Source organism: Aquarana catesbeiana, linkage group LG10 (genome assembly GCF_042186555.1).
Source record: "Aquarana catesbeiana isolate 2022-GZ linkage group LG10, ASM4218655v1, whole genome shotgun sequence".
Classification (NCBI taxonomy): Eukaryota; Metazoa; Chordata; class Amphibia; order Anura; family Ranidae; genus Aquarana; species Aquarana catesbeiana.
The window spans coordinates 222723447-222733896 of NC_133333.1; the positions used below are offsets into that span (position 1 = coordinate 222723447).

General features: G+C 45.2%; 1 protein-coding gene across 1 annotated transcript; it reads left to right on the top strand.

Moving 5' to 3' along the window:
- Nucleotides 1-1257: 1257 nt before the first annotated feature.
- Nucleotides 1258-2211, top strand: LOC141109887 (olfactory receptor 5AP2-like). The gene has a single exon (XM_073601144.1). The coding sequence runs from the start codon at nt 1258-1260 to the stop codon at nt 2209-2211; it is 954 nt and encodes a 317-aa protein (XP_073457245.1).
- Nucleotides 2212-10450: the final 8239 nt, after the last annotated feature.

The following is a 10450-nucleotide window of genomic DNA, read 5'->3' on the forward strand; positions in this document are numbered from 1 at the left end:
TATGGGAACCCTGTATATGCCATATTAGAAACAGTGACAGATTCATACTGTTGGGACACATACTGTTAGATGCTAATGTCATCAACTGCAGCCACCTGTCTATTGTCTTCTATAATGTAAATGAGTCTAGTCTGGCTTGCCACAGCTTCTAAGAGTATTTCACTCATTGTTGTTTGTGCTAATTAACCCTGCAATTGTATGAAAGAGTTCTGTGTTGAGATGTATGATAATGTGTAGTGTAGTTAGGGAGTCACATCCGCTGCTTTAAGGGATTAGTTAATTAGCTCATGCTAATTAGGTTTCTGGTTACAGTTTTTATTGTAAGCCTGCTGTATATATTTGTGTGTCATCTCAAATAAAAGAGTCCATGTTCAGCAACTAAACAAGTATCGTCTTGTTTTGTGCTTGTGAGCGGTTGGAATAACTGATATCTATATTCAGACTGAGAGGAAGCGGTATATGACGAAAGCACTCAAGTGGAGTGTAGGGACGTTCCATTACATTGATGGTGCCTGGTGGTCTAAATCAGCACCTGGATTCTTAAGTGTCTGGGATACTTCAATATTGTTCTCCTTGCTATGAATCATTTTGTATCCTGTTAAGAGTTATGTGTGTTCCAACTCCTGCTGTTACATTGTCGATTATGTAAAGTAAATAAACAATCCAACAAGGAGAGCAGGAACTCCTCAGAAAGACCACAGCGTATATGCAGACAAGTAAAGGTTGACTGATCCCCTTTAAATGGACCATAGGAAATTTGGGTGTATGAGCCATGGGGCTGCACTTGAGATGTAAGAAGCTGATGGAGATCTTACCCATCACATCTGCAGTTTCTTGATTTAAGAATAATTTTGTGATGAATGATGGTTTAAGAGGACCTTCTCACACAAGAAGAATTTGGTTAGCACGTGCAGTTTTAAAATTGTACTATTATATTGTCTCTATAGTCTCTAGATTATTATTAAATCATTTTATATGTTTTGATAATATATTTTATATGTGGGTGGTGGGAATCTGATATTTTTAATAATGTTCTTTCTTTATAGCCTGTAAAAACAAAAGCAATGCTTATTATAATAATAAATTGCACAGTTGACAAATTTTGGAAATCCTTTTGGTAAATGCATATTTTACCTAGTAGATAACACCTGCTTTTATTGAGTTGTACTTTTGTTATTTTGAATATCACGATGATTGGTTTGAAACTGTAGATTTTAATTGGACAGTATTTGTATTTACAGACAGAAATAACTTGACATGGACCATAACTACACAACTGTGACAGAATTCATTCTCATTGGACTTTCGGAAATTGCGGAACTCCAAGTTTTAATTTTTATGGTGTTTTTAATGATTTACATTATTACTGTAATTGGAAACCTAAGTATTATTTTAGCTTATCTATTTAGCCGAAATCTTCACACTCCTATGTACTTTTTACTCACTAATTTTTCTTTTCTTGAAACTTGTTACATTTCAGTCAATATTCCAAAGATGCTTTCTAACTTGTTATTTGAGAATAAGACCATTTCTTTCTATGGCTGTGCTATACAAGTCTATAGCTTTGGAGTCTGTGGTGGGACAGAGTGTTACTTACTAGTGGCAATGGCATATGACCGGTATAGTGCAATATGTCACCCTCTTTTATATAGCATCATAATGAAAAGAATGGTTTGTATTCGACTTCTCATCGGATCTTATTTGGTTGGCTCAGCAAATTCTCTGCTGCATACAATTCTTACATTCACTTTGCCTTTTTGTGGTTCTAATAACATCAATCACATTTTTTGTGACATTCCACCAATATTAACCTTAGCATGTGCAGACACCAGGATTAATCAGATTGTTATTTTTGTGACCAGTATCTGTGTTGTGGTTGGTTCATTTTTATTAATTGTGGTATCTTATATATATATTATAATGGCTATTGTTAGAATTAATTCTACATCCGGTAGAAAGAAAGCTTTTTCCACTTGTACTTCACACTTTATGGTGGTTACTATATTTTATGGTTCTGTTATGTTTATGTACTTAAAGCCTGAATCGAGCAATGCCATTGTCCAGGACAAGTTGGTGGCAGTCATGTATACAGTTATTGCACCTCTGTTAAACCCTTTTATCTACAGTCTAAGGAACAGAGACGTCAGAATGGCTCTTGTTAAAATGTATCATAGGCTGGTGGCATCTAAGAAGCATTTAGCAGAGTCTTGATTTTATCAGTTTGATACACATTTTAGAGTTTTAAGCAGTTTGTATGTTTAGAACACAAGTATGCAGGTAGACGATTACTTGACAATGAAACATTACTTTGCCCCTTCACTTTATAATAGCAGGAACTCCAAATAGACAATTCCTGAATCTTACCTGACTTACAATCAGGTTTCCTAACCTCTAACCCCTGCTTGCTGCCATTTTCCCTTGCCAGTCCCCCTTGAAATACTTAAATGATCCATTTCAACCTGGATAAAGTAACCAGCACCATGATGTCATTTGAGGTTAGAGGGAGGGTCCTGACTGGGGTGTGAGCTTGGACTTGGAGCCAACATCAAACATACACCAGGAATTTGGTAGGAAAGGAGTGCAACCAGGGCAGTGAAAGGGGGGAATACAAGCCAAGTTTCAGCAGGCTTAAAGCTTAACTCAAGCAAAATAGATTGTTGCAAAGGCGCTACATAGAATTCCAAATGGCAAATTCTGAGTTTGAAGTTCCAGATTCCAAGTTTTGAGTTCTGAATTCGGCATTCTGAGTTCCAAATTCCAAACTCCAAATTCCAAGTTCAAATTTTTGAATTCAGATTTTAAAAGTTCCAAATTCTGAGTTCTGAAGTTTCAGAATGCTTAAAGCTTAACTCTACATAGTTACATAGTTACATAGTTAGTCAGGTTGAAAAAAGACACAAGTCCATCCAGTCCAACCATAAAAAAAAAAAAAAAAAAAAAAAAAAAAAACGTACAATCCAATATACCCAATACTATACCCACAGTTGATCCAGAGGAAGGCAAAAAACCCCAGCAGAGCATGCTCCAATTTGCTACAGCAGGGGAAAAAATTCCTTCCTGATCCCAGAGAGGCAATCGGATTTTCCCTGGATCAACTTTACCTATAAATGTCAGTACCCAGTTATATTATGTACATTTAGGAAAGTATCCAGGCCTTTCTTAAAGCAATCTACTGAGCTGGCCAGAACCACCTCTGGAGGGAGTCTATTCCACATTTTCACAGCTCTTACTGTGAAGAAACCTTTCCGTATTTGGAGATGAAATCTCTTTTCCTCCAGTCGTAAAGAGTGCCCCCTTGTCCTCTGTGTTGACCGTAAAGTGAATAACTCAACACCAAGTTCACTATATGGACCCCTTATATATTTAAACATGTTGATCATATCCCCCCTTATTCTCCTCTTCTCAAGAGTGAACAAATTCAGTTCCTCTAATCTTTCCTCATAGCTGAGCTCCCCCATGCCTCTTATCAGTTTGGTTGCCCTTCTCTGCACTTTCTCCAGTTCCCCGATATCCTTTTTGAGAACTGGTGTCCAAAACTGAACTGCATATTCCAGATGAGGTCTTACTAATGATTTGAACAGGGGCAAAATGATATCTCTCTCTCTGGAGTCCATACCTCTCTTAATACAAGAAAGAACTTTGCTCGCTTTGGAAACCGCAGCTTGGCATTGCATGCTATTATTGAGCTTATGATCTACCAAAACCCCCAGATCCTTCTCCACTACAGATTCCCCCAGTTGTACTCCCCCTAGCATGTATGATGCATGCATATTCTTAGCCCCCAAGTGCATAACTTTACATTTCTCAACATTAAACCTCATCTGCCACATAGTCGCCCAATTAGACAGAGCATTGAGGTCAGCTTGTAAATTGGAGACATCCTGTAAGGACGTTATTCCACTGCATAGCTTGGTGTCATCTGCAAAGACAGAAATGTTACTTTTGATCCCAGATCCAATATCATTTATAAAGATATTAAAGAGTAAGGGTCCCAGCACTGAACCTTGGGGTACACCACTGATAACCTTAGACCATTCAGAGTAAGAATCATTAACCACTACTCTCTGATAGGGATGAGCCGAACACCCCCCGGTTCGGTTCGCACCAGAACCCGCGAACGGACCGAAAGTTCGCACGAACGTTAGAACCCCATTGACGTCTATGGGACTCGAACGTTCGAAATCAAAAGTGCTCATTTTAAAGGCTAATTTGCATGGTATTGTCCTAAAAAGGGTTTGGGGACCCGGGTCCTACCCCAGGGGACATGTATCAATGCAAAAAAAACTTTTAAAAACGGCCGTTTTTTCGGGAGCAGTGATTTTAATGATGCTTAAAGTAAAAAAAAAAAAAGTGAAATATTCCTTTAAATATCGTACCTGGGGGGTGTCTATAGTATGCCTGTAAAGTGACGCGTGTTTCCCATGTTTAGAACAGTCCCTGCACCAAATGTCATTTTTAAAGGAAAAAATCTCATTTAAAACTGCTTGCGGGTTTAATGTCATGTCGGGTCATGGCAATATGGATGAAAATCAGTGAGACAAACGGCATGGGTACCCCCCAGTCCATTACCAGTCCCTTTGGGTCTTGTATGGATATTAAGGGGAACCCCGCACCCAAATTAAAATAAGGAAAGGTGTGGGGCCACCAGGCCCTATATACTCTGAACAGCAGTATACAGGCGGTGCAAACAAGACAGGGACTGTAGGTTTGTTGTTAAGTAGAATCTGTTTGTAATTTTGAACATTTTTAACGTGTTTAGCTCCAGCCAAAAAATCTTTTCTAAGCTTTTTGGAAAACATAGGGAAGGGTTATCACCCCTGTGACATTTGTTTTGCTGTCTTTCCTCCTCTTCAGAAGATTTCACCTCACTTTTTTGTCCCAATGAAAAATGTTTTTTGAAAATTTGGGTTTTTTTGTGGAACAAGGATTGGAAAGCATCAGTGGAAAGGAGAACTTGTTTTCCCATATTAACTCTTACAGGAGAGAATTTCCCTTCCTAGGGGTAGATTTCATCTCACTTCCTGTTGTCTCCTTCCGTTTGCAAGTAGGAGTCGTTTGTAAGTTAGATGTTTGAAAGTAGGGTCCTGCCCTATATACTCAGCAGAAATTTGGGCCTTAGGTGTTGCTGTGGCCACAACACTGTAAGCCCTCACAGGGCCCTGCTGTGAAATATTAGATCAAGAATTGTAATTACATGCCCCTGTTGAACAGGAGCTGAAAAATTAGGCCTTAGGCACTGGTGCTGGTGCCACAACACTGCAACCCCTCACAGACACTCTAGTTGGAACGCAGGAACGAGCCCTGCTGCAAATTATTGCTTCAAAAATTGTAATTACACGCCCCTGTTAGACAGGGGCAGAAAAATTGGGCCTTAGGCACTGGTGCTGGTGCCACAACACTGCAACCCCTCACAGACACTCTAGTTGGAACGCAGGAACGAGCCCTGCTGCAAAGTATTGCATCAAAAATTGTAATTACACGCCCCTGTTAGACAGGGGCAGAAAAATTGGGCCTTAGGCACTGGTGCTGGTGCCACAACACTGCAACCCCTCACAGACACTCTAGTTGGAACGCAGGAACGAGCCCTGCTGCAAAGTATTGCATCAAAAATTGTAATTACACGCCCCTGTTAGACAGGGGCAGAAAAATTGGGCCCTAGGCACTGGTGCTGGTGCCACAACACTGCAACCCCTCACAGACACTCTAGTTGGAATGCAGGAACGAGCCCTGCTGCAAAGTATTACATCAAAAATTGTAATTACACGCCCCTGTTAAACAGGGGCTGAAAAATTGTGCCTTAGGCACTGGTGGTGGCGCCCAGAACCAAAAATGTTCTTACAAGCTATCAGCGTGATGATTGAGGAGGAAGAGGATAATTACTCAGGGATAGTCACTCAGCATCAGCATAGGCAGTCTTTGAAGGGATCTGAGATTTCAAAAAAAATTATTCGGTTACATCAGCATCAGGTGCTTGGTAGCTGGTGGTGATCCAAGACTCATTCATTTTTATGAAGGTCAGCCGATCGACCGAGTCGGTGGACAGACGCACCCTGTGATCGGTTACCACGCCTCCAGCAGCACTGAATGTGCGTTCCGAAAGAACGCTGGATGCAGGACAGGCCAGTAGCTCAATTGCATACTGTGCAAGCTCTGGCCAGTGATCCATCCTCAAGACCCAGTAACCCAGAGGATTTTCGGTGGGAAAGGTGTCCAAGTCTGATCTTGCCCCTAGGTATTCCTGCACCATGTAAAACAGACGCTGGCGATGGTTGCTGGAACCGATCATACCTTGGGGCTGCGGACCAAAAAATTGTCTGAACGCATCGGTCAGACGGCCACCTTCTCCACCGCTCCTTCTTTGACTGACCGAAGCCTCAGCAACACGTTGTCCAGAAACAGGAGTTTGTAACCTCCCAGTCTCTGGGAACGCATTGCACAGACCTTTCTGCAAGGCCTCCCGAAGATGTTTCATCCTCTGCTCCCTCTGCGATGGCAAGATAAGGTCCGCAACCTTACCCTTGTAACGTGGATCAAGGAGGGTTGCCAGCCAGTATTGGTCCTTCTCCTTGATACCACGAATACGAGGATCCTTACGCAGGCTTTGCAGGATCAGGGAGGCCATGCAGCGTAGGTTTGCTGAGGCATTCGGTCCGGAGTCCTCTGGGTCACTAAGAACGACATGGTCCGCAGCCACCTCCTCCCAGCCACGTACAAGTCCATGTGTTTCTTGGGACTGATCCCTTAAAGACTGCTGCTGATGCTGAGTGCCAGGCTCCACCTCCATACTGACACAATCTTCCTCCTCCTCCTCTTCCTCCTCGTCCTCTTCCTGTGTGATCGGCGGGCACGCAGGAACACTGTCTGGATAAAGGGGGCCTTGAGAGCTAAGGAAGTCCTCCTCTTCCTGCCTCTGTTCTGCCTCAAGTGCCCTGTCCATTATTCCACGCAGCGTGTGCTCCAACAGGTGGACAAGGGGGACAGTGTCACTGATGCATGCACTGTCACTGCTCACCATCCTCGTGGCCTCCTCGAATGGTGACAGGACAGTGCATGCATCCCTGATCATGGCCCACTGGCGTGGGGAAAAAAAACCAAGCTCCCCTGACCCTGTCCTGGTGCCATAGTCGCACAGGTACTCATTGATGGCCCTCTGCTGCGTGTGCAGCCGCTGCAGCATGGCCAACGTTGAGTTCCACCTGGTGGGCATGTCACAGATTAGGCGGTTCTTGGGCAGGTTAAACTCCTTTTGGAGGTCCGTCAGCCGAGCACTGGCATTATATGACCGGCGGAAATGCACACAGACTTTCCTGGCCTGCCTCAGGACATCCTGTAAGCCCGGGTACCTGCCCAAGAACCGCTGCACCACCAAGTTAAGGACGTGAGCCAAACAGGGCACATGGGTCATTTGTCCCTGTCGGAGGGCAGAGAGGAGGTTGGTGCCATTGTCGCAAACCACCATTCCTGCCTTAAGTTGGCGTGGCGTCAACCACCTCTGAACCTGCCCCTGCAGAGCTGACAGAACCTCTGCCCCAGTGTGGCTCCTGTCCCCCAAGCACACCAGCTCAAGCACCGCATGGCATCTTTTGGCCTGCGTACTTGCGTAGCCCCTTGAACGCCTACGGAGCACCGCTGGTTCCGAGGAAGAGGCCATGGAGGAAGAAGAAGAGGAGGGGGTGGAGGAGAGAGGTGTGTCACAATCAGCATTTTGGAGGCGTGGTGGCGGAACAACCTCCAACACTACTGCACCTTGTCCTGCATCCTTCCCAGCTGCCAGCAGAGTCACCCAATGCGCCGTGAAACTTAGGTAACGTCCCTGTCCATGCCTGCTGGACCATGAGTCAGCGGTAATATGCACCTTACCGCTGACCGCCCTGTCCAGCGAGGCATGGACATTGCCTTCCACATGCCGGTAGAGAGCCGGAATCGCCTTCCGTGAGAAAAAGTGGCGTTTGGGTACCTGCCACTGAGGAACCGCACATTCCACAAACTCACGGAAGGGGGCAGAGTCTACCAACTGAAAAGGCAGCAGTTGAAGTGCTAGCAATTTTGCCAAGCTAGCATTCAACCGCTGGGCATGTGGATGGCTGGGAGCAAACTTCTTTCGGCGGTGCAGCAGCTGGGGCAGGGAAATTTGCCTGGTACAATCTGACGTCGGTGTACCAAAAGCAGATTGCCCACAAGTACTTGGCTGTGACACACCTAATTCTACACCTTCATTCCTCTCACTGCAGGTCTCAGAGAGGACTGAAGGTCTAGTGGGGTTGGAAATCTCAGCTGATGAGGAGCAAGGAGAGATCCTCTTTGTTCTTTGGTGTGGGTCTTTTAGATACGCTTGCCAACGAACTGCATGGCAGGTCAACATATGTCTGGTCAAGCATGTGGTACCCAAGCGGGAGATATTTTGGCCACGCGAGATACGCTTGAGACATATGTTGCAAATAGCAGCGGTGCGATCTGATGCACTCGTCTCAAAAAAGGCCCACACCAAAGAACTTTTTGAATAACGCGCAGAGACTGCAGCGCCCTGCACATGTGGAGCTTTGGGCTGTGATGCAGTCAATGTGCTGCCCTTAGGCTGGCCCCTGGAGGGCATCCTGCCTCGTTGGTGATGTGCTGCCGCCTCCTCCTCCTCCTCCTCCTCCTCCTCCTCCTCTCTCCTATCAGGCACCCACGTTGAGTCAGTGACCTCATCATCCCCTCCCTCCTCATCACTGGAGCAAACCTGGCAGTATGCTGCAGCAGGGGGAGCATGACTGCCAGATTGCTGTCCTTCTTGGGCACCCCCTCTGTCCGCGCTCATGTTACTGCCTTCATCGAGCTCAGTATCGTCATCAGAGCCTTCCAAACGCTGGGCATCCTCCTGGAGCATGTACCCAACACTGTGGTCAAACAGTTCGAGGGAATCCTCATGAGGACATGGTGGAGCTAGGGAAGGAGTCACTGATGACATTGAGCTGAGGGAAGAGGCCGCTGCTTTGCCAGACAAAGCACCCTGGGCATGGGTGAGAGAGGATGAGGAGGATGAGGACGGCTTGGTCATCCACTCGACCAAGTCTTCCGCATGTTGCGGCTCAACATGGCCAGCTGCCGAAAAAAAGGCCAAGCGTGTCCCATGGCCACGTGCTGATGAGGATGCACCGTCTCCACGACCAGCACTAGACACAGAGCCTGCTTGCCCTCTCTTATTGGCTTGTGACTGTCTGCCTCTCCTTCTTGGCCTTCCAGACATACTAATGGCCTGTAGCTGCACTAAGCTGGGATAGAACACCTGTAATTTTCTTCAAGTAGCTTTATATACTGTAACCAGACAAGCCTGCCTGTCAGTAGGAAGATAACAGGAACGGATCTAGCTGAACACTGTGAGCAGGACGCACTGTACTAAATGTAAATAGTCTAGCTGCCTGACCGTGGTACTAATAGGATCAAATAGAACACCTGTAATTTTCTTCAGGTAGCTTTATATACTGTAACCAGACAAGCCTGCCTGTCAGTAGGAAGATAACAGGAACGGATCTAGCTGTACACTGTGAGCAGGACGCACTGTACTAAATGTAAATAGTCTAGCTGCCTGACCGTGGTACTAATAGGATCAAATAGAACACCTGTAATTTTCTTCAGGTAGCTTTATATACTGTAACCAGACAAGCCTGCCTGTCAGTAGGAAGATAACAGGAACGGATCTAGCTGAACACTGTGAGCAGGACACACTGTACTAAATGTAAATAGTCTAGCTGCCTGACCGTGGTACTAATAGGATCAAATAGAACACCTGTAATTTTCTTCAGGTAGCTTTATATACTGTAACCAGACAAGCCTGCCGGTCAGTAGGAATTTAACAGGAACGGATCTAGCTGAACACTGTGAGCAGGACGCACTGCACTAAATGTAAATAGCAGGAACGGATCTAGCTGAACACTGTGAGCAGGACGCACTGCACTAAATGTAAATAGTCTAGAAGATAACAGGAACGGATCTAGCTGAACACTGTGAGCAGGACGCACTGCACTAAATGTAAATAGTCTAGATAGAAGATAACAGGAACGGATCTAGCTAAACTGAATACAGTGTATATATATATATGCAACACCTGGGATGCATATATATACACAATACACTGTAAGTGCAGCTAACTGACTGACTGTTCTGCCTAATCTATCTAACTCAAATCAAATGACACTGTCTCTCTCTCTCTCTATCTCTCAGCACACCGGAACACACACTACACAGGGCCGCCGTGCAGGCGGCCTTATATAGTGTGGGGTGTGTACTAAATGCCCTGAGCCGTAATTGGCCAAAGCCACCCTGGCTTTGGCCAATTACAGCTCTCTCTACTGACAGCGCTGTGATTGGCCAAGCATGCGGGTCATAGTGCATGCTTGGCCAATCATCAGCCAGCAATGCACTGCGATGCCGCAGTGAATTATGGGCCGTGACGCGCCACACGAATTTA